Consider the following 25967-nt stretch of genomic DNA (forward strand, 5'->3'; position numbering starts at 1 on the left):
CTATAATGAAAAGGACATCTTTTTTGGGTGTTAGTTATAGAAGGTCTTGTAGGTCTCCAGAAAACCATTCAACTTCAGCTTCTTCAACATTACTGGTCGGGGCATAAACTTGGATTACTGTGATACTGAATGGTTTGCCTTGGAAATGAACAGAGATCATTCTGTTGTTTTGAGATCACATTCAAGTACTGCATTTCAGACTCTTTTGTTGACTATGATGGCTACTCCATTTCTTCTAAGGAATTCTTGCCCTCGGTAGTAGATATAATGGTCATCTGAGTTAAATTCACCCATTCCAGTCCATTTTAATTCGCTGATTCCTAAAACATCGACATAAATCTTCTGTTTGGTCATTTCCAATTTGCCTTGATTCATAAGCATAACATTCCAGGTTCCTATGCAATATTGCTCTTTACCACATTGAACTTTGCTTCTATCACCAGTCACATCCACAACTGGGTGCTGTTTTTGTGTTGGCTCCATCTCTTCCTTCTTTCTGGAGTTATTTCTCCACTGATCTCCAGTAGCATATTGGGCATCTACTGACCTGGGGAGCTCATCTTTCAGTGTCCTATCTTTTTGCCTTTTCATACTGTTCATGGGGTTCTCAAGGCAAGAATACTGAAGTGGTTTGCCATTCCCTTTCCAGTGGACCATATTTTGTGAGAACTCTCCACCATGACCCATCCATATTGGGTGGCCCTACACAGCATGGCTCATAGTTTCATTGAGTTAGACAAGGCTGTGGTCCATGTGGTCAGATTGGTTAGTTTTCTGTGATTGTGGTTTTCAGTCTGTCTGCTCTCTGATGGAGAAGGATAAGAGGCTTATGGAAGCTTCCTGATGGGAGAGACTGACTGAGGGTGAAACTGGGTGTTGTTCTGATATGTGGGGCCAGATTTATAGGAGTGCCATAAAAAGAGCTGAGGAAAGAAGAGAAGCTAAAGGCAAAGGGGAAAAGGAAACATATACCCAATTGAATGTAGAGTTCCAAAGAATAGCAAGGAGAGATAAGAAAACCTTCCTCAGTGATCAGTGCAAAGAAATAGAAGAAAACAATAGAATGGGAAAGACTAGAGATCTCTTAAGAAAATTATTAGAGATACCAAGGCAATATTTCATGCAACGATGGGCACAATAAAGGACAGAAATGGTATGGACCTAACAGAAGCAGAAGACATTAAGAAGAGGTGGCAAGAATACACAGAACTATACAAAAAAGATGTTCCCGACCCAGATAATCACGATGGTGTGATCACTGACCTAGAGCCAGACATCCTGGAATGTGAAGTCAAGTAGGCCTTAGCAAGCATGATTACGAACAAAGCTAGTGGAGGTGATGGAATTCCAGTTGAGCTAATTCAAATCCTAAAAGATGATGCTGTGAAAGTGCTGCACTCAATATGCCAACAAATTTGGAAAACTCAGCAGTGGCCACAGGACTGGAAAAGGATTGCATTTCAATCCCAAAGAAAGGCAATGCCAAAGAATGTTTAAACTACCGCACAATTGCACTCATCTCACATGCTAGTAAAGTAATGCTCAAAATTCTCCAAGCCAGGCTTCAGCAATACATGAACCATGAACTTCCAGATGTCCAAGCTGGTTTTAGAAAAGGCAGAGGAACCAGAGATCAAATTGCCAACATTTGCTGGATCATTGAGAAAGCAAGAGAATTCCAGAAAAACATCTATTTCTGCTTTACTGACTATGCCAAAGCCTTTGACTATGTGGATCACAATAAACTGTGGAAAATTCTGAAGGAGATGGGAATACCAGACCACCTGACCTGCGTCTTGAGAAATGTGTGTACAAGTCAGGAAGCAGCAGTTAGAAGTGGACATGGAACAACAGACTGGTTCCAAATAGGTGAAGGAGTACGTCAAGGCTATATATTGTCACCCTGCTTATTTAACTTATATGCAGAGTACATCATGAGAAATGCTGGGCTGGAGAAAGCACAAGCTGGAATCAAGATTGCCAAGAGAAATGTCAATAACCTGGTATGCAGATGACACCACCCTTATGGCAGAAAGTGAAGAACTAAAGAGCCTCTTGATGAAAGTGAGGAGAGTGAAAAAGTTGGCTTAAAACTCAACATTCAAAAAACTAAGATCATGACATCCAGTCCCATCACCTCATGGCAAATAGATGGGGAAACAGTGGAAACAGTGGCTGACTTTATTTTTTTGGGCTACAAAATCACTGCAGATGGTGACTGTAGCCTTGAATTTAAAAGACGTTTACTCCTTGGAAGGAAAGTTATGACCAACCGAGACAGCCTATTAAAAAGTAGAGACATTACTTCGTCAACAAAGGTGCATCTTGTCAAGGCTATGGTTTTTCCAGTGGTCATGTATGGATGTGAGAGTCGGACTATAAAGAAAGCTGAGCGCCGAAGAATTGATGCTTTTGAACTGTGGTGTTAGAGAAGACTCTTGAGAGTCCCTTGGACTGCAAGGAGATCCAACCAGTCTATCCTAAAGGAGGTCAGTCCTGGGTGTTCATTGGGAGGACAGATGCTGAAGCTGAAACTCCAATACTTTGGCCACCTGATGCAAAGAGCTGTCTCGTGTGAAAAGTCCCTGATGCTGGGAGGGATTGGGGGCAGGAGGAGAAGGGGATGACAGAGGATGAGATGGTTGGATGGTGTCACCGACTCAGTGGACATGGGTTTGGGTGGACTCTGGGAGTTGGTGATGGACAGGGAAGCCTGGCGTGCTGTGGTTCATGGGGTTGCAAAGAGTCAGACACGACTGAGTGACTGAAGTGAACTGACCCAGCTTCTATAGTGTGACTGACTTCTGACAACTATAAAAAAGTAACTTCCAAAGAAGAACAGAGGAAGGGGAAATAACTCGACAATAGAGAAACCTGGTAAATGCTGCTCCAACGTGTGATAAAGGTTAATACCAACAGTGATGCTGTGTGGACTGCATTCATCCCCTAATATGGCGTGACAAGAAAGGCACGTCATCTCTGATAAATTCTTTCCCCAAATTCACAACCGCAGTCTAACCATGAGAAAAACAACAAATAAGTCCAAAATGAGGAAAATTATAAAGGATACCTGGTCAGCAGTCTTAAAGATTGTTTGGTCATGAGAAAGGGAAGATGAGAGACTGTCACAGATAAGAGGAAACTGGGGAGTTATAACAACTAAATGTCATTTAGTTTATTGAGCAATTCAGTGATACCCTGGACTGGATCCTTGAACACAAAGGAAACATAAAATGGAAAAAAAAATAGTTAAAAACAAATAAAATCTGCAGTTTAGTTAGTAACAATATACCAACTTTAGTTTCTTATTTTTACAAAAGTACCATGGTAATGTAAAATATTGACAGGGAAAACTGGATGAGTATAAGGGAGTTCACTCTACTGTCTTTACAACTTCTGTATAAACCTAAAATTATTCAAAAATAAAGTTAAAGCAAAAAAAAAAAAAAAAACCAAAACAAAACTATTTCAGAGGGTTGGTAAGAGAACTGAGTGAGTCAATGCATAAAATATGTTTAGAACAGTACATGGATCATGGTGAAGATATAATAAATAATAGTTTAGTTATTCTGATATTAAACACCTAGTAGATATATACTAGATGGATGAAAACTAAAATACGTAATAACAAACCAACAAGAGCTAACTAACTTCATTAATTCCAAACTTGTTATTGTTATACTGCTCTATCCCTCATTATTTTCTAGCAAAAGCAAGCTGTGACTTACACTCTTTTTTAAAGCAGAAGTAATGGTGTACATGTCAGAGACTAGATCATATAAGGCACTGTGGCTTCCTGCTTGCTTTTTCTTTCTTGGATCACCCACTATGGAAGAAACCACGTGCTATGTTAGTTGGTGGCCATTAAACACAAAGGAGCTCAGGGCTCTTCTCACAGCTGATAGTGAGCCTGGAGGCAGACCCTCCAGCCCCAGTTAAGCCTTGGGATGGTGACACTCTGGCTGACACCTGGTACAACTTACAAGAGGCCTTCAGCTAAAATCACTTATCTAAGCTGCTTCCAAATTCCCATCCCAACTTCCTTGTGAGATAATAAATGTTTGTTGTTTTTTTTAAGCTTCCCTGGTGGCTCAGAAGGTAAAGAATCCGCCTGCAATGTGGGAGACCTAGGTTCAACTCCTGAGTTGGGAAGATTCCCTGGAGAAGGGAATAGCAATCCACTCCAGTATTCTTGCCTGGAAAATTCCATGAACAGAGGAGACTGGTGGGCTTGTACATGGAGTGGCAAAGAGTCAGACATGACTGAGTAATCAATACACATACATAAAGGACATAAATATTAACGATAAATTGGAGGCCTCTTGGGAATTCCCTGGCAGTCCAGTGGTTAGGATTCTGTACTTCTACTGCAGAGAGCACGGGTTCTATCCCTGGTCATCGATCTAAGATCTTGCATGCCAAGAGGCATGACCCCCCACCTCCACCACAAAAAAGTTGTAGGCTTCTTGAAGGCACACACTAACAAGGCGCTATAGTGGACATATACTGGTTTTGTTTGTCCAACATGCCTAATTCCTTTGGGAAAATATTCCTCACCTATTCCCCGTGGTATCAGCAGTCAGTCTACACTTTACCCTTGCTGTTGTTAGTCACTCAGTCGTGTCCAGCTCTTTGCAATCCCATGGACTGCAGCACTCCAGGCTTCCCTATCCTTTGCTATCTCCCAGAGTTTGCTTAACTTCATGTCCATTGCTTCAGTGATGCCATCCAACCATCTCATCCTCTGTCACCCTCTTCTCCTACTACCTTCATTCTTTCCACATCAGGATCTTTTACAGTTAGTCAGCTCTTCACATCAGGTAGCCAAAGTATTGGAGCTTCAGCTTCAGCATCAATCCTTCCAATGAATATTTAGGGTTGATTTCCTTTAGGATTGACTGGTTTTGATCTCCTTGTAGTCCAAAGGACTCTCAAGGGTCTTCACCAGCACCACAATTTCAAAGCATCAATTCTTTGATGCTCAGTCTTCTTTTTAAAGCTGGAAAGCTCCATTTGTACATGACTACTGGAAAAACCATAGTCTTGACACTACCCTACTCCTGGTTAAAGAGTTGGGCGAATACTGCAAGTTTAAACTATCCTAATTCCTATATATAATGATTTCTCTGTGGACAGCCATGTGACTTTAGCAGAGAAAATAAGAATTTCAGCCTTTATTCAATATATATATGTTGGGAAGAGAGAAATACCTCTTTCCATTGGTAATGTTAAGCTGAAAAGATAAGTTTGGATTTGAGAGCCATCCTTTTACCGCCAGAGGGAGTAAGCTTGTTTACAGAATGACATAAACAGAGTCAGAGAGAGTCAACAGCCACTTCTGAGCTTCTTAAGTACATAGCCTGCTAACCTCCATTTGTGCTTAATTAAGTTAGACACTAATAGTAAGTGCTCTCCTTTTTATTTTAAATCTAAGTTGTTAGATAGCCAATGGGAATTTGACTTAGGGAACTCAAACCGGGCCTCTGTAACAACCTACAGGGGTGGGATGGTGAGGGAGGTGGGAGGGAGGTTCAAGAGGGAGGGGACACAGATATACCTACGGCTGATATCAATAACCCCAGATACGCAGATGACATCACCCTTATGGCAGAAAGCAATAAAGAACTAAAGAACCTCTTGATGAAAGTGAAAGAGGAGAGTGAAAAGCCTGGCTTAAAACTCAACATTCAAAAAATGATGATCATGGCATCCGTCCTATCACTTCATGGCAAATAGATGGGCAAACAATGGAAACTGTGATAGACTTTATTTTTGGGGGCAGAAGGTGACTGCAGCCACAAAATTAAAAGATGCTTGTTCCTTGGAAGAAAAGCTATGACAAACCTAGACAGCATATTAAAAAGCAGAGACATTACTTTGCCAACAAAGGTCCATCTAGTCAAAGCTCTGGTTTTTCCAGTAGTCATGTATGGATGTGAGAGTTGGACTACAAAGAAAGCTGAGCGCCGAAGAACTGATGTTTTTGAACTGTGGTGTTGGAGAAGACTCTTGAGAGTCCCTTGGACTGTAAGCTCTAGGAGTTGGTGATGGACAGGGAAGCCTGGTGTGCTGCAGTCCATGGGGTCACAGAGTCGGATACAACTGAGTGAATGAACTGAATTTTTTTTTTTCATTTATTGTTATTAGTTGGAGGCTAAATACTCCACAACATTGCAGTGGGTTCTGTCACACGAATGAACTGAATTTAACTGACGGCTAATTCATTTGATGTTTGGCAGAAACCAACACAATACTGTAAAGCAATTATCCTTCAATTAAAAATAAATAAATTCAATTTTTAAAAAATCTAAGTTGTAAGAAATGTTAAATAAAGGTTCAAATATCCTGAGAATTCAGATTATTGGATCTAGTTGAGATAACTAGGTAGGAAGTGAAAATGGGCATGGATAACATTCCAAGTAGCAACAGAAAAGGATATGCATGTATGGAAAATATTGTCCCACATGGTTAGACTGCACAACAGGTGATAGAGCATGGAAAACAGGTGATACAGCATGGAAACCTTAAATTATATTTCTAGAGGGCTAAGCTGCTGTTCCTAGACTAAGGGCAAGTGTGAGAGGGTTATTTATCACAGGATAACTGGTCAAACACACTTTGTAATCAATCTTGTTTGGATGTCACTCAGTGAACTATGCACTCATTAGTTTTATCATCATAATTCAGTTCCTGCTTCTATACTGTAACCACAGACAAATAACATTAAAATTCAGATATAGACATACTTCCACTATTATTGAGTTCCTCTAATCTACTTAAGTTAATAACCCTGACAATGAAAAAGATGTTGAACTTATTTGGCAGTTAATCTGAGTGCACTTTTAGTGACTACAACTTATTATTAAGTGCCGCCTGTATCTTGGGTGATACTACTGAGCTCTCTTTAATTAATTACAGAAAGATGAGAAACATGATATAACTGAAACTTAGTTTGTAAGTTCAAAAGTTCCACTTTATTTTTCCTCAATTGAGAAATACATTTTTAAAAATCCATCCAAAAATGTTACAAATGACCTTGTGGAAGTGAAAGTGTTAGTAGCTCAGTCACGTCCAATTCTTTGCAACCCCATGGACAGTAGCCAGCCAGGCTCTTTACACCACAGATAAAAATTAAATCAAAATGGATCAAAGACTTAAACATAAAGCTAAAACTATAAAACTCTTGGAAGAAAACAGGAAAAAAGTTTCATAGCACTGGATTTGGTAATTATTTCTTGGACATGATATTAAAAGCATAGGAAACAAAAGTAAAAATAGATAAACTAGACTACATCAGAATTAAAATTTTTTTGTACATACAAGGGTATTATCTAGAGAGTGAAAAGACAAACCACAGAATGCCAAAGAATATTTGTAAATCATATATCCAATAAGTGATTGATATCCATGACATACAAAGAACTCCTATAAGCCAACAGTAACAACAACCAGATTAAAAGTGGGCAAAGGATTTAAGTAAACATTTCTCCAAAGAAGATATACAAATTACCAATAAGTACATGAAAAGATGTTCAATATCACTAATTATTATAGAATGTGACTCAAAACCACAATGAAATACCACTTCAAATCCATTAGGATGGCAATTAAAAAAAAAAAAAAGAAAGGAAAGAAAAGCTGTTGATGAGGATATGCAGAAATTAGAACCCCTGCACATTGCTGGTAAGGATATAGAGTGGTTATAGCCACTGTGGAGAACAGTTTGGCAGTTCCCCAAAAATTTAAATGCAGAATTATCACATGTTCTCACAATTCTACTCCTAGGCATACACCCTTAGCAGGGACTCAAACAGATATTTGTACATCACATCCATAATAATATTACTCACAAAAAACCAAAAGTGAAAACAACTCAACTGATCATGAACACATTCATGGATAAAAAAAATGTGTGTGTGTGTGTGTACACATATATACACACACAGTGGAGGCGTACAGTGGAATATTATTCAGCCTCAGAAAGTAATGAAATTCTGACACAGTGCTATAACATGCATAAATTTTAACACATTATTCAAAGCAAAGTAAGCCAGACACAAGAGGGTAAGCATCTTATGAACTCCATTTCCATGAGGTACCTTGTATATTAAGCAAATTCAAAGACACGGAAAGTAGACAGAGATTATCAGGGGCCAGAGAGGTGAGAGTGGGGAGTTATTGTTTAATGAGTACAGAGTTCCTGTTTGGGATAATAAAGAAGTTCTAGAAATAGAGAGTAGTAATGTACTTAATACCACTTAAAAATGGTTAAATGGTAAATTTTACATCTTGTATATTTAACATACCTTTTTTTCTTTTAAAATTATTTTTTTTCCATTTATTTTCATTAGTTGGAGGCTAATTACTTTACAATATTATAGTGGTTTCTGTCATACATTAACATGAATCAGCCATGGATTTACATGTATTCCCCATCCCGATCCCCACTCCACCTCCCTCTCCACCCGATTCCTCTGGGTCTTCCCAGTGCACCAGGCCAGAGCACTTGTCTCATGCATCCAGCCTGGGCTGGTGATCTGTTTCACCCTAGATAATATACATGTTTCGATGTTAACATACTTTTTTAAAAAAGTGCCAAGAGTGGGCTTGGGTCAGAGGCCTTCTACATTTATCTTGGCTGTAAAGCAGCAGCATACATGGAATGAAGCCCACAGGCCCTGAGCCAGTACATAAATACTAGACAAACACAAGCAGCTTCAACATTGCTGGGCAGGAGACCCGGTCACCCTGAGTAGCACAAAAACTGTTTCCAAGTTCTCCTAAAGCTTGGTTTTCTGGCTTCCTCTCAAATACCCCATCTGTCCACAAGAATAGAACCAGGGAGCCTGAATGGCAACAATCTGAAAGAAGTCCACGAGCTAGTTGTTGGCAGGCTATCAGAAGCCGAGGACTTCACTAAAGCCCTGTTCTCAAACACGGTCAACAACTTTGCAAAGACAAACACTGATCGCTCTCTCTCTCTTTAAATCTTTACATTGAAACATAATATACAGAAAGAAAAGGGCACATCATAAGAAATAATGATATTTTTTAAAGCTGATTAGGAAGAATTTAAGTTCAAAATCTCAAATGCATCTTTTAATAAATTAGGGCTTTTTAAAAAATAATAAAATTACTTTAGCACAAAAGCATTTTCTTAATTGCCAAATGTTAAATAATTTCTTTTGATTTACCTTTTTTCCCAAATGGAAGGGCCAGTGATAACAGCTACGATAAAACTCAAGTTGTATATTAGATGGCCAACTTAGTAGTAGGGGCTTCCCTTGTAGCTCAGTTGGTAAAGAATCTACCTACAATGCAGGAGACCTGGGTTCAATTCCTGGGTCAGGAAGATCCCCTGGAGAAGGAAATGGCAACCCACTCCAGTATTCTTGCCTGGAGAATCCCATGGACAGAGGAGCCTGGTAGGCCTCAGTCCATGGGGACACAAGAGTCGGACATGACTTAGCGACTAAACCACCCCCACCAAACTTAGCAGTAAGACTGTTAAACAAAGACTAAGGTTAGCAATTTATACTAACATACTCATACAAAAAACAAGTTATTCCCAGTTCCTCACCTTCTTTCATTTTCTCCATCTTTTCCAACACATCCCAAAGCAACTTATCTACATTAAAACATTTCTTCTAAAAAAAAAAAATTTCTTCTATCTGCTCACTTCTCTCCACTCTGACTGCTAAAATTATCTCCATCTTCCTGGCTAACATTATCTTACCTGGACCACCACTACAGTGCCTGCTAAGTGTTCTCCTGACTATGCTTTTCTCCCTTTTGGCACTGTAATGATTTTTATTAGTTATCCCTGGGCTTGCCAAGTTTTGAAACATGTTACAACAAAATTTAAAAATGAAGGAGATCGTCCTAATTATGGGAAAGAGGTAGAAATGTGGGATAAAGACTGTCAAAAAGTCCAGGTAAACCCATGTAAACCCATTTTGAAACAGAGTACTAATTTTGACTGCAAAATTTGAAAAGAAAGGACATTGTCCTAATTATGGGAAAGAGATAGAAATGTGGGATGAAGACTGTCAGAAGTCCAGGTAAACCCATGAAAACCCATTTTGAAACAGAGTACTAATTTTGACTCTGTTCATTCTAGATACCTAACCTTGCTAATAAAATGAAAGAGGAAGTTTTCAGGACTTTTATTTTTACCTTGAAATCCCATTTTACCTAACTACTATCACACAGATATTTGGAAGCAAAAGAGAATAACTTTTAATGTGCAAAAAAACCGATCCAACCTTGGTGATTTTTTTTTCCTAACCTCTCAGAATCATGGCTTCACTCTTGACTCTATTATAATCCATCCTTCTCACATGAATTCAGGAATTCTACGAGGACATAAGTCACATTACATCAGCCCCTTGTTTTGAAGCCCTCCAATGGTTTCCTACTATACTTTGAATAAAAATTCAAATTTCCTACCAAGGCCAACTCCCTGCCTTTGCTTTTCCTTCAGCACGTATTTTGTGCTCTCCAATCACCATCCCTTCTTAGAGAAGTCTTCCCTCTCTTAAACAAAAGCAAAAGTCCTTTACTTTGAGGTGGGGTCTGGGAGTCCATAATTTTTTAAAGCTCCTTAAGTGAGTCTGATACGCAGTGAAGCTGAAAATTACTGTAGTAAATGAGTCTTGCTTTTGTTTGAGACAATTTTTCTGCCAATTTATTTCCTAGTACTTGTTACTACCTATGGTTTGAGAAACTGGAAAACCAACATGTAGGAAAAGGTTTTTTTTTTTTAGAAAAGGAAAGGAAAAAAAAAGTGGTGGGAGGGAGGGAGGTGGAGAGAGAAAAAGGAAGGAAGGAAGAAAGTAAGAAGGAAAGAATGGGCAACCTGTACTAAACCAGTGCCAAAGGTCACACCTATGTGCTAAACAAAAGGGTTATGCTCATAAACTCTAGGGAAGTCATACTATCTGTATCAACTTTTTCATTTTTCTTAGTTAACGACACTCTGAATCAGAGATGAAGTCAGAGAAATCAAATGCAAATGTTACCTCCTTAAAACTACCTTCCTCAACTTCCTGGGTAAAGAGAGCCATTTCCTTTTCTGAGCTTTGATAAGGCTCTTCAGTCTCTGATACACTTTCTTACACTACTTACTACTATTTTTTGTTTTCTGTCAGCTCCTTAAGATAAGAGTTGTCCATATTGTTCACTGATATATCCTCAACACCTACACAGTGCCTGATGGTAGATGCTTAGTAAAATAATGAGTTAAATGATTTATTTATTCATTCAACAACTATTTCCTGAACATCACATGCCAAGTAGCATCCTAGACTTTGAGAATATAGCAATGAATAAAACAGCAATAATCCTCATCCCTTTGCATGCTAATATGGAACACAGACAAGTATAGTAGATACAATAAAATATATAGCATGGTAGATAGTAATAAGTGCCAAGAAGAAAAAATAAAGCAGAAAAGACTAATAGATGATGATTAAATGTAGATCAGTGGTTGTCTAGGAACTGTGCTGGAGAGAGAGAGATGGACTGTAGAGGGGAAGAAGGAGACTTTTAAGGGATGAATAACCTGTTCTGTCACTTGACTGCCATGATGATTTCACAAGTATATATATACACCAGTCAAAATTAATCAAATTGGATACTTCTGATGGATATACTGTATTGTATGGAAATTATATCTCAATAAAGTTTTCAAAAAATAAAACAGAAAGTGAAGACTAAACTTTAGAGAGGTGGTCAGTGAGAGTGCTATTGAGAAGGTAAATTTTTTTTTTTAATGAACTTAGAAAAATAAATAAATGAAATAAAATTAAAAAGACCTCAGGAAAGTGAAAAGACTAACTCTAGGATACTTGAATGAAGACCAATCAAGAGAGCGAGATCAGCAAATGTGCAGACTCTAAAGAGGGAGCATGCTTAGCATGATTCATGAATCAGCAAGGAGGTCATTGGTTCTAGCTACAGTAGACTGAGGAAGGGAGAGAGCTATTAATCTGACTGTGATATGAAGGCCCTACAGAAAGACGAACACATTAACTGACTTGGGCTTTAACAGAGTTACTGTGTTGACACACTACTGTGTGTAGAGAATTGCCAAAGGCAGATGCAGAGAGTTCAGTTAGGAGGATGTTACTACAATCTAGGAGAGAAGTTATGGTGATCTGAACAGAGTAGAGGGGAACAGTGAAGAGTAATCGAACTAAAGCCAGCAAGACCTGATGATGGACTAGATGTAGGCATGAGAAGAACAGGATAGGAACTAGAAGAATGGAGGTAACACTGACTGAGATGATAAAAAATGAAGGAGGAACAAATAAGAAAGGCAACAGAGGAACTTAGTCTGAGGCATATTCAATTTTTTTATAACCTTTCCATATTTAAATAGAGTTCTCAAGTATGTCATAAGTATATACATGGAATTTAAGGGAGAAATTCAGTTTGGCAATACAAATTTGGGAGTTGTTAGGGTATAAGTGGTATTTAAATCCATTAAACAAATAAGACCACCTAGGAAGTGTGTTGCAGATAGGGAAGAAAACAAGACCAAAACTTAAGCTCAAGGACACTTCAACATTGAGAAGTTGGGGAAATAGGAAAGAACCAGCCAGAAAAATATGAAAAGGAAAAAAAAAAAAAAAGAACAGACTAGCAATTAGAAGGAAAATTAGGCAACTATGGTGTCTTAGAAGACAAGTGTTTCAAAGAATAGAGAATTCAAGTATGTCAAATGTTGTTCTTAAGTTTCAAAGGTTATCACTTAAGACCAAAATAAATGCAAAAATATTACATAAATTTTTGAACAAAGGCTTGATTAAGAAAATCAAGTATATTAATAGTAGAGCAGTCTAATCTTTAACACATCAAAATATTAAATGCCACTTATTACTACATAATTCTTACATTAAAATATCCCAAAATGCCTACTTTTTAACTGGTAAATTATCAACTACTTAAAAGTTCTGGTTTTAATTGTGTCAAAACTAGATGATCACTTAAATTCCACCCCCCCCCCCCCCACTGGCCATTACCTATTCTCTATTCATTCTAATTGGAAATGCTAACAAAAGTTTTCTAGCATCGTTTTTCTTTTGTAAAACACTTCCTTCTGTACAAGGTATTTTTGCAAATAGCTAATTCAGAGCTAGCCAGAATTTAAATATTAAGTTTTGGGTCTCCATGTTTGTTTAACAAAAATGAACACAATAAAAATTATAACAGCTTTCAACGAGGACCAAATTTTTTACTCTTATTTTGTGTTGTTATAGACCTTGGGCACTGTCCTCCTACAAATTATATCTTGGAACTGTAAGTTTAGGACTACAACTTTAGAAAATAAATTATTATATATCTTAGAGTTACAAAAAGGGTTGACCTATTTAGAACTAAATAAACCCAATATTTGAAACCTTATATAAAATATAAAATGGAAAAATTCCTTTATTTAAAAAAAGTATTCTAAACTGATTTAAAGCATCCTCAAGCTGTTCATCATTCCATACTGACAAAGGGTGGTTTGTTAGATTAGTTTGACTAATTTCTCGGTAGGCTTTCCTTTATTACATTGTTAAAAGTGAAAATCCAACTTTAAAAATAAGAATTATCAGAAATAGGCCAAGCATTACAACTTGTATAACTAGCAAGATTATCTAAGCTCCCCTCCACAGCTATTGCAACGTGATCTCAAAATGGTGACTGAGTGTTAATTCTCTATATCCCATCCTTACAAATTTCCCCACATACTGATACATATACAAGTAAGTGTATATATACGTATGTAAAAGAGAAAGGCATGAGAAAGGGAGAATGTGTTTTAAACTTTGCTTCTTCTCCTATGACACAAAGCAAGGAGTTGTGGTGGTTGTGCTCAGGCTTAAGAGGCGACAATAGTATGTAAGAGCACTCAGCATAAAACTGATTATGACTCCTTACCAGATAAAATTATACAAGGAGATTAGTGTACATTGTTTTAGAAGGAATTGTGCAAATTAAAAATAAGTGATTACTTTCTTTTGAGATTAGATGTTTACCTATGTTTCAGACAAAATGCTGGCCTTTTAATCCAGAGCCAAATCTGTCTTGATCCAAGAAATGAGAGCATGTTTATCATTGTATAGGCTTCCTGATGGCTCAGACAGTAAAGAATCCGTGTGCAATGCAGGAGACCCAGGTTTGATTCCTGAGTTGGGAAGATCTCTTGGAGAAGGGAATGGCTACCCAATCCAGTATTCTTGCCTGGAGAATTCCATGGACAGAGGAGCCAGGGGGTTACAGTCCCTGGGGTCTGACATGACTGAGCAACTTTCACTTGTATTCACTCACCATTGTATATAATCTCTTGATATCCCATTTCTTATCTAACTGCTTGAAAATGACAGGACTGCACATCTGATGAGATGGGCAGGGAAAAAAAAACAGATCAGTAAAGGTAGACTCTACTTCTTCCCTATGTTGGCTGAAAACATAAGTCAAAACTAGAGTGCTTGATACAATAAAACTTCCTCTAGAAAAGGCAACAACATTAGCCATTTTTTAAAAATAACAATAAAGAAACAGAGCTTTATACTTCAGGATCTCTACAGGCAGGGAATCTCTAAATACTTGAGAAAAAAAAGTTTAGCAGAAGAAAGAAGAAATAATTTACTACTAAATGGTTTAGCATGGAAGTTGTGGCAAAATGTTTCCTCACAAAATGTCTTACTGGTCTTGAAAAACAAGAAGTTACAAAAGAAAAATTAACATGTCTTTATAAAAAGCCAAAATTGAGGCTTTAAAGAGAGAAATAACTATATATGAGACTCTACTAAGCATATAAATGATCCCCCCACCCCCAAAAATGTTACTGTTTAAAAAAAGAAAAACATTCTATGAGAAATTCTATTTCAGTTCCAAGAAAGACAAACACAGCAATGGTACTAACGAAGTAAGCAAAACAATGAAACTTTCCTAAATATACATGCCAGTCCTCATTTATGATAAAATATGAAAGGATATCAATCATACAAGTAAAGCACTGATGTTCTTCCCTTTGGACATGAAATGTTTACCTCAAAGTTTTCTGTGTACTTTTATGACTCAACCCATGTTTTATTCCTGCAAAAATTTTATTTCTGTTGAAGAAAAACATTTACTACAAGAAAGGTAATTAGGTCACTAGTGCACAGTCATTTTCTCTAGCTTTGCATACGTCCATAAATATTTACTTCCTTAGTAACCTCTCTATTACTTTGGCTTCCTCATACTCCAAAGGTATTATATATTGTGGTTAATAAGAAAAAAAAAAGAGGTAAAACATGCACTTTGGTTGCCAGTTGTTAAATGTAAGAAAGAAGTAATGCAAACAAACTGGGTAGAAGAGAGAAACTTAAGCAGGGAGGGGGAATAAAAAACCAAAAACCTACCACCACCACATCTAGTACCTGAATAAATAGTCCTCAGTCAGTTCAGTCGTTCAGTCATATCCAACTCTTTGCAACTGGAGCAGACCAGGATTCCTTGTCCATCACCAACTCCCAGAGTTTGCTCAAACTCATGTCCATCAAGTCGGTGATGCCATCCAACTATTTCATCCTTTGTCGTCCCCTTCTTCTCCTGCCTTCTGTCTTTCCCAGAATCAGGGTCTTTTTCCATTGAGTCGTTTTTCACATCAGGTGGCCAAAGTATTGGAGCTTCAGCTTCAACATCAGTCCTTCCAATGAATATTCAGGACTAATTTCCTTTAGGATGGACTGGTTGGATCTCCTTGCTGTACAAGGAACTCTCAAGAGTCTTCTCCAACACCACAGTTCAGAAGACTCAGTTCTTTGGCACTCAGCTTTCTCTATGGTCCAAATCTCACATCCACACATGACTACTGGAAAAAGCATAGCTTTGACTAGACGGACTTTTGTTGGCAAAGTAATGTCTCTGCTTTTTAATATGCTATCTACGTTTGTCATAGCTTTTCTTCCAAGGAGCAAACGTCTTTTAATTTCATGGCTGAAGTCGCCATCTGCAGTGATTTTGGAGCCCAAGAAAATAAAGTCTCTCACTATTTCCATGGTTTCCCCATCCATTTGCTATGAAGTGATGGGACCAGAGGCCATGATCTTAGTTTTCTGAACGTTGAATTTTAAGCCAGCTTTTTCACTCTTGTCTTTTACCCTCATCAAGAGGCTCTTTTGCTCCTCTTCACTTTCTGCCATAAGGGTGGTGTCATCTGCATATCTGAGGTTATTGATATTTCTCCTGGCAATCTTGATTCCAGCTTGTGCTCTATCCAGCCCAGCGTTTCTCATGATGTACTCTGCATATAAGTTAAATAAGCAGGATGACAGTATACAGCCTTGACGTACTCCTTTTCCTATTTGGAAGCAGTCTGTTGGTGCATGTCCAGTTCTAACTGTTGCTTCCTGACCTGCATATTAAATCAGAGTATTTTGCTACCTTTAACACAGTGGTTCTCAGCCCTGGATGAATACTGAAATCACCAGTTTTAGTTGGCTATTTTTTGTTTGTTTGTATTTTGGCCACACTACGGGGCATGCAGGATTTTAGTTTTCCGACCAAGGATCAAACCTGTAACCCCTGCAGTGGAGTCATAACCACTGGATGGCCTGGAAAGTCCCTGACATTTTTTTGAAATCAACAATTTTAAAGAACATTGATGCCCAGGTCCCATCCCCACAGATTCTTTTTTTTTTTTTTAATTTTTAGAAAATTTATTATATTTTTGGCTGTGCTGGGTCTTCATTGCTGTGCGGAGTTTTCTCTAGTTGAGACTAGCGAGGCTACTATCTAGTTGCAGTATATGGGCTTCTCAAAGTAGTGGCTTCTCTTGTTTTGGAGCATGGGTTCTAGGCATGCAGGCTTCAGCAGCTATGGCATGTGGGCTCAGCAGTTGAGGCTCCTGGGCTCTAGAGCACAGGCTCAGTAGTTGTGACCCATGGGCTTAGGTGATCCATGGCATGTGTGATCTTCCTAGATCAGGGATCGAACCTATGTCTTCTGCATTGGCATGCAGATTCTTTATTACTGAGCCACCAGTGAAGCCTTCCACAGATTCTTATTTAATTAGTGTGAAGTATGTCCAGAGCATGAGAACTGTTAAAGATCCAAAACTCATTCTTATATGCAGTGTTGACCAAGAACCACTGATTTAAAATGACACAAAATGAACACAGTGATTTAGTTGATTAAGATATATGAACAGACACACAGACACTAGAGTTCAGAAAACTTGATCGTTCTTCTTAGAAGCAACCTCTTAATACCTTAGCCTCATTAATTCTCTAACTAACTCATCCAATGACAGTACTGTGAAAATAACTTTGCCTTTGTTGCCTATGTATGTTCTAAAAATTGGTAACTTGACTTAGTAAAGTATGTCATAAATAACATTCATCTAGAAGCTGACAGAGTACTAACCAAAGGTCCAGGTCTCACAAAAACATTTCTGGTAGGATCTGGGTTGTATATTTTACCGCCAGTCTAGGTTCTATTACAGTTTACTTTTTTCTTTACACCTTTTCTTGATTTAAGAATATATTTTCAGTCAAAGAATCTTTGTGGGTTTAAGTACATTTCCAATCATTTGCATAGTGATCATTTTCTTTACAACTTTGAAGTATAAATAATGTACAATAAACTGCATATCTAAAGTATGCAATTTCATAAGTTTGATATAAATATATATCCATAAAACTGTTGCCACAATGAACATAAACATTTCTATCACACTTAAAAATTTTCATGCACCCCTCTGTAATCTAACTTAATCCCTCTCTCTACTCTTATGCCTAGGCAGCTGCTTCCTGTCACTATAGGTTACTTTGCATTTTCTAGGATTTTATATGAGAAGAATCATATATTATGCTAAAAAAAACTTTCATCTGGCTTATTTCACTCAGCAAATGATTTTGAGATTCAACCGTTTTGTGGTGTATATCAAAAGTTCTTTCCCTCTTATTGCTCAGTAATATTCCTATCAATGCTCTTGATTACCACATTGTATACCTAACATATTTTCTTGGCACAGACTATTGTGAGAAGCTAAAAAAAGCTCCTCAATGTGGGCATCAATGATTTTTGGAAAAACTAGGTCTGGTGATCCCCATTTTAGTTCTCACTTTACCATTTAGCAGGTGGGTCTGAAGCAAGTCACTTATCTGCCTCATATACCTTCTCTAGAAAATGGGCTTATATGTCACCTCACCTACGTAATTTACCTTAGACAAGTCCTTAAAGACTCTCTGACTTCTAGGACCTATTGATTCTACTGAAATAGGTAAACCTTCTAGAAAAACAGCAATGCTCATTTGTTTACATACTGCCTGTGGCTGCTTCTGAGCTGCAGCAAGAAACTACACACTTGCAAGAGAAATTATATAGCTGTCAACCCTAAAATATCTGTCCTCTTAAAAAAACGCTTACCAACTTATTCTAAGTAATCATGAAATGTTCCTAAAGCTAGCTAAAAAAATCTGTAGTGATGTTTTCAATTATTGATTGACAAAAAAACACTTCACTATTTTTAAAAAAGTTTTTTTTATTACTTTAGCTAACAAAATGAAAGGAAAATCATAGGAACTCAAAAATAGATTTTTTAAATCCCTGTGTCAATACCCAATAAGTTTAGATGGCATATAAAATCAAAAGGTACATTATAAACCCTAGTTCAAGAAACACTAGGAAAATATCAAGTTAAAGGAATACTATAATAGTTTTCTTCCCAGGTGGCACTTAGTGGTAAAGAACCTGCCTGCCAATCAGAAGAGGTTAAGAGATGCAGGTTCAATCCCAGGGTTGGGAAGATCCCCTGGAGGAGGGCATAGCTACCCACTCCAGTATTCTTGCCTGTAGAATCCCATGGACAGAGGAGCCTGGCGGGCTACCAGGATGGCAAAGAATCGGACACAACTGAAGTGACTTATTAGCACAGCATATGGTTTTCTAGGAAAGTCAAAGCAGATACGTATGTTTCCATCTTCTTGCCCAAAGAACAAATACTTGAAGACAAAATGAAATAATCACTACTGCCAGAATAAAAAATGAATAGCCTATACAAATGGCTGGTGAAACTGAAATATCCAAGAATACTTTCTGCACCTTTTTAAATGTCTGATTTTTGGTTTAGGAATAATTGGAGTGGTTAAGAAAACAGACTTTAGGATCAGAGAAACCACAGTCATAAAAGCTTAGAAAATAACGGAATGAAAGGACCTCAAAATAAATTTTGCAAAAGTACAATTTTTAAAAAGGGATTATCTTTTAAATTAAAATTAAAAAGTCATGAGGGAACTACAAATACTGAACAATCCTAAGAAACTCAATAAGGGAATATGTGAGGAAACCTGCCAGCTAAAAAAATGTTCTCCTTATTGGAAGAAAAGAAATAAATTTCTATTATAGCATGTAACAGAACCACTTATTTGATTATTTATCTGGAAATAAATCTAATTAGCTAATTCAGTGGTCTGGGTTTCCTCTTCTTAATTACAAGTTGCTGCTTTTTTTTCCCCCCAAAAGACATATACCAGGTCATTAAAAGTCTGATCTGGCAGTCACCTGACTGCCAGTTCAAACTGACTTCAAGAAAAACCATGTGGATGTCTGCCATGATGACACTGGAAAATGAAAGGACGCAGTGAGTGAGTGAGCGAGTGAGCGAGTGAGCGAGAGCCGCTCAGTCGTGTTCCACTCTGCGATTCCATGGACTGGAGCCCACCAGGCTCCTCTGTCCATGGGATTCTCCAGGCAAGAATACCGGAGTGGGTTGCCATTTCCTTCTCCATTGCAAGGAAAGCAGTACTGTTTTGTAAATAATCAGTATCAATTAAAAATTATTTGTAGGCTCAGGGACAGAAATAGTATATACTCAGGGTCTTTAGGACAATATTGTAATTAAAATACATGGCCTCTTATATCTGAATGCCTATAAAGATGAATTTTGTGAGTCAGTTTTGTTCTGTGTTGTTTAATCTTAATTTCTGGTCTTTATTTAGCACCTTTATCATTGCTTTGGAGATTCTGAATGCTGAGATCTAACCAAAAGGGAGCAGTGGCCAACTTCTGTGCAGTCACCTTATTGATCCATTTTGTTCCTCTGAGATAGCTATACTAGAGGCTGGTGGCTTTCAGACTCAATCCACAATTGAGAATACCTATATTTTCAGATGATTTCTATCTCTGAAAAAGGATTCTAAAAAGCAGAATCTTTTCCTATTATTATCTCTGCAAACAAAGACCATTAAATAAATTGTTCTGAATGTATGACTAACATGTAATAGAAAATACAGTTTACAAAGGGAAATTGACCGAAGCTTGAACTCACCTGCCCACTTTTCCCTATTTCCAGCTCCATGATGGCAACAGGAGTATGTATTTGAGCTGAATGTCTTGACTGCGATTTGCCATCAACTCTCCAGCTCAAGCCCCGAAGCCCACTGTCCCAGCGGCTCTGGTTCATTAGGCTCTCTCGGATTTTTGTCTTATGGCTCTTCCAGAACTTGGAAATGACAGCAGCTTGCTCAGGTGTGATCCCTCCTTGCTTTTTGGTTTGAGCAGTCAAGAATGCCTCCAGCTGGTTGAAATCCATGTCTGCAGACGCAACAGACTAAAGAGAGAAAAAGGAATAAATTTGAATTTGGTAGATAACTAGAAAAAGATAGTTTCTTAACTACAGATCACACTTTTAAATGATTCTTAATCACTGAATAAGCTTTCGAAAAGGATCTTCAAGGCCTTCCCTGGTGGTCCAGTGGTTGAGAGTCCACCTGCTAAAGCAGGGAACACAGATTCAATCCCTGATTTGGAAGGATCCCACATGCTATGGAGCAACTAAGCCTGCTGCAGCACAACAAATGAGCCAGCACTCCAGAGTCTGCGAGCCATAACTACTGGAACCATGCCCCACAACTACTCAAGTCCACAGGCCCTAGAGTCCATGCTCCACAAGAAGAGAAGCCATCACGATGAGAAGTCCGTGCACCCCAACTAGAGAGTAGTCCATGCTTGATGCAACTAGACAAAGCCCATGCACAGCAATGAAGACCTAGCACAGCCAAATAAATAAATCTTTTAAAAATGGGTTATCAAAAGACAGTAATGAGAATAAGCTCTTCATAAGTACAAAAATAATCCCTTTGAAAATATTGAATATAGGAAAAGTTACTGTTAAAAATTTCACATTGGGAATTCCCTGGTGGTCCAGTAGACAGGACTCCATGCTCTTTATGCTGAGGACCCAAGTTCAATCCTGGTTGGAGAACAAAGATCTCAGAAGCCATAAGGCATGGCCAAAAGAAAAAAAAAATCCATGTCACTCAAATTCTTTATTAATAACTATAATCTATAAATATCCAGTTCCATGATGAGAAAATAATAATAAATAAAAATATAAAAATAAAATAATATAATGAGAGTAAAATGAATTAGTGCTCTGATGAAATCTTACATAATTTCACAGTGCCTTATAGCCAGGCTTGGTTTGATATACTATAAATGTGTGATGTCTTGTCCATAAGAAGTACTAAATAAATTTTGTTAAATTAATGTATTACTTTAGATTTGTAGCCTATCTTCAACCAAATAGTTAATATTCAATAATACTATTCTAAAACTGTATACTACATTATGCTTTTCCATAAATTTTCAAACCTTAACTGCCACTGCTATTCTGAGAGGAATAAGCAGCTAAACTGAAGTTGGGAATTATCAAAGGGCTCAGGCAATGGAGCCTTGGATAGGACAGTGATATTTAATACTTCATCTCAGAACAAGCTTTCCCCTGCCTGACCAAGAGTTCCAAACCAAAATACAATACCTCCTTTCTCTGGGCACAATGACTGACCCAAATTAATCTCCCAATTTAGAGTAGGAGGAGAAATGGTCTTGCCTCTTGAGTGTGATGGTACCAGAAGAATATGAGGCTAGATGGTTGCAAATAGTCATCTTTGATTTTCTGGCAAAATATCTGATTGCAAAAAAAGATGAAAATGGATTCTAATGGAGTGATATTCCTATTCTGTAACCCCCAAGGCCCTGGTTCCTGCAGACCGCTCTTCAACTTCATGTTATCTCAGCATCTTTTCCACCTGTAGACACCAAAAAATCCCATTTACTATTCAAAATAGTTTAAGCTGTATTGCTATCATTTGGAAATAAGAGTTCTACCTAAACTTAAGCATTAGACATGAGAATAGAGGAATGGAAAGGTAGGGAGTGTACTCATAGAATATAGGTAAAATGGGTGGAACAGAGGCTGAAAGACAAACATGTTGTCTTTCATTCCTCTATGAATATAAAAATTGTACAATAAATGTTAGAACATACATTAAAGGCATTTCTCATTACAATTCTACATACATTTACTGAATATCTGCCTATTTATCAGGTACAAGGATCCAAATTTTCTGGCTATGTGACTCAACAGAAACATTAACTTGTATAATATACTATAATTAAATAAAATTATTTCCACTGGCACTTTGCTTCACAATATCACAGCACAACACAGGTGATGTGTATCATTCTTTTCCTCAAAGTATATCAAGAAATCTACTCTGATTTAACTTCACTTCTAACATAAGCTATTTTGACTGGATTCCAATCAATAATACCTTGAACTGGAATTGATTTACCTAAAAAAATGTGTTACCATCTCTATAACAATTTTTTTTTCTTAGCCCAAACAGTGTCTCCTGCAAGATGTAGTTTGCCAACCCCTGCTCAAGTTCACTTCAGTTCAGTTCAGTCGCTCAATCGTGTCCAACTCTTTGCGACCCCATGAACCGCAGCATGCCAGGCCTCCCTGTCCATCACCAACTCCCAGAGTTCACCCAAACCCATGTCCATTGAGTCGGTGACGCCATCCAACCATCTCATCCTCTGTCGTCCCCTCTCCTCCTGCCCTCAATCTCTCCCAGCATCAGGGTCTTTTCAAATGAGTCAGCTCTTCACATCAGGTGGCCAAAATACTAGAGTTTCAGCTTCAACCTCAGTCCTTCCAATGAACACCCAGGACTGATCTCCTTTAGGATGGACTGGTTGGATCTCCTTGCAGTCCAAGGGACTCTCAAGAGTCTTCTCCAACACCACAGTTCAAAAGCATCAATTCCTCGGCGCTCAGCTTTCTTAATAGTCCAACTCTCACATCCATACATGAGTACTGGAAAAACCATAGCATTGACTAGACGGACCTTTGTTGGTAAAGTCATGTCTCTGCTTTTTCATATGCTGTCTAGGTTGGTCATAGCTTTTCTTACAAGGAGCAAGTGTCTTTTAATTTCATGGCTGCAGTCACCATCTGCAGTGATTTTGGAGCCCCCCAAAATAAAGTCTGTCACTGTTTCCATTGTTTCTCCATCTATTTGCCATGAAGTGATGGGACCGGATGCCATGATCTTAGTTTTCTGAATGTTGAGTTTTAAGCCAATTTTTTCACTCTCCTCTTTCACTTTCATCAAGAGACTTTAGTTCTTCTTCGCTTTCTGTCATAAGGGTGGTGTCACCTGTGTATCTGAGGTTATTGGTATTTTTTCCAGCAATCTTGATTCCAGCTTATGCTTCATCTATCCCATCTATCCCATCAGTACTTCACATGATGTACTCTGCATATAAGTTAAATAAGCAGGGTGACAATATACAGCCTTGACAAACTCCTTTCCTATTTGGAACCAGTCTGTTGTTCCAAGTCCAGTTATCACTGTTGCTTCTTGACCTGCATACAGATTTCTCAGAAAGCAGGTCATGTGGTCTGGTATTCCCATCTTTTTCAGAATTTTCCACAGTTTATTGTGATCCACACAGTCAAAGGCTTTGGTGTAGTCAATAAAGCAGAAATAGATGTTTTTCTGGAATTCTCTTGCTTTTTTGATGATCCAGCGGATGCAGGCAATTTGATCTCTGGTTCCTCTGCTGTTTCTAAATCCAGCTTGAACATCTGGAAGTTCATGGTTCAGGTACTGTTGAAACCTAGCCTGGAGAATTTTGAGCATTACTTTGCTAGCGTGTGAGATGAGTGCAATTGTACAGTAGTTTGAACACTCTTTGGCATTACCCTTCTTTGGGATTGGAATGAAAACTGACCTTTTCCAGTCCTGTGGCCACTGTAGTTTGTATTATTTATCAAAATTTAAGATGTACATATTCTAGAACTCAACAGGTATTCTGCAATGGAAAAACCTTCAAGTAAGTCTTATGTCTGTGCACTGGGAATCCCATACAGGAATGGCTATTTCAACAATGTTGGTAATAGTAATAAATTAGAATCAACCAAACGTCCAGGACAACAACAACAAAAATGGTCAGTGACAATCAAACAATGGACTAATACACAGTAAATAAATTAGAATTATATTTATCAATACAAATAAAGTGCAAACACACAATGCTGAACAACAATAACAAAAAAGGCAACTGCACACAAATATATAAAGTTAGGATACTATTTATATAAAATTTTGTCAGATGAAAAATACTATAAATTTAAAACATATATATAGTAAAAATGTAATACTATGAATGAGGTTGATAATCGACACCTAATGCAGGCCAGAGGTTACTTCAGAGGGTAAGGAGAATGCAATCTGAGAGGCCTATAGGAAGCTCTAGTAGTATCTACAATTTTTTTAATGTTTTTAAGAAAAGTTTAACACAGATATACAGAAAAGCTGTGAAAATAGTACAGAGTTAGCACCACATACTCAATTTCCTTGGCTATGAACACCTTACACTTTACTTGTGACAATTAGTGAATCAATACTGATACATTATTATTAACCACAGTCTATACTTTATTCATATTTCCTTAGTTTTTACCTGGTGTGCTTTTTATGTTCCAGGATCCCATTCAAGTTACATTACATTTAGTCATCATTTCTCCTTAAGTTTCCCTTGCCTATGATAGTTTTTCAAACTTTCCTTGTATTTGGTAACCTTGACAATTTTGAGGAGTACTGGTCAGGTACTGTGTAGAATATTCCTCAGTGTGGATTTGCCTCATGGTTAGACTGGGTTATAGGATTTGGGAGAAAAACTAGAGGTAAATTGTCATTTTCATCATACCATATCAAGAATACATGGTAGCAAAAGGGCTTATCACTGCTCATGAAGCCTAGCAGAGTCTTTGTCAGGTTTCTCCACTGTAAAATTACTATTTTCTCTCCCTTTTCTATAATCTACTGTTTGGTAGGAAGTCACCATGAGCAGCCCACACATAAGGAATAGGAAGTTCTGCTCCAGCTTCTTGGAGGCAAAGTATCTACATAAATTATTTGAAATTCTTCTGTACAGGTCAATAATGTCAAAATAGACAAAAAAGAATAATAAAAGACCAGAGCAGAAATAAATGAAATAGAGACTAAAAAAAAACAAAAACAAAAAGATCAATGAAACTAAGAGTTGATTCTTTGAAAAAATACACCAAATTGATAAACCTTAGCTAGGCTCATCAGGAAAAAAAACACAGGCCTAAATAAATAAAATGAGAATGGAAAAAGGAGAATTTACAACTGACAGCACAGAAATATAAATGGTCATAAGAGATTACTACAAACAAGTATATGCCAATTAAATGGACAACTGAGAAGAAATGGATAAATTCCTAGAAATGTAGAATCTCCCAAGACTGAACTGGGGGTGGGGTGGAGGTGGAATATATATATATATATATATACACACATATATACACACACACACAGACTAATTACCAGTAGTGAAACTGAATTAGTAACTGAAAAAACAAACAAACAAAAAACCCAATAAACAAGTCTAGGACCATAAGGCTTCAAATGTGAACTCTACTAAACATTTAAAGAAGAGTTAATGTCTATCCTCAAACTATTCCAACAAAAATTGAAGGGAAAGAAATGCCTTTAAACTCATTCTTTGAGGCCAGCATCATCTGACACAAAACCAGACAAAGGCACTACAAAAAAAAAAAGAAAACTTCAGGCCTGTATCACTGATAAATGTAGATGCAAAAATTCTCAACA

General features: G+C 37.6%; 1 protein-coding gene across 1 annotated transcript in view; it reads right to left on the minus strand.

The window, feature by feature from the left end:
• The window catches only part of COMMD1 (copper metabolism domain containing 1), a 183304-nt gene that overhangs the window by 79642 nt on the left and 77695 nt on the right, over nucleotides 1–25967 (minus strand). Inside the window, exon 2 of the mRNA XM_043917692.1 lies at nucleotides 20306–20587. Within this exon, the coding sequence (XP_043773627.1) occupies nucleotides 20306–20587 (282 nt within the window). The remainder of the gene's footprint in view (nucleotides 1–20305; nucleotides 20588–25967) is intronic.

Source organism: Cervus elaphus, chromosome 11, assembly GCF_910594005.1.
Source record: "Cervus elaphus chromosome 11, mCerEla1.1, whole genome shotgun sequence".
NCBI lineage: Eukaryota > Metazoa > Chordata > Mammalia > Artiodactyla > Cervidae > Cervus > Cervus elaphus.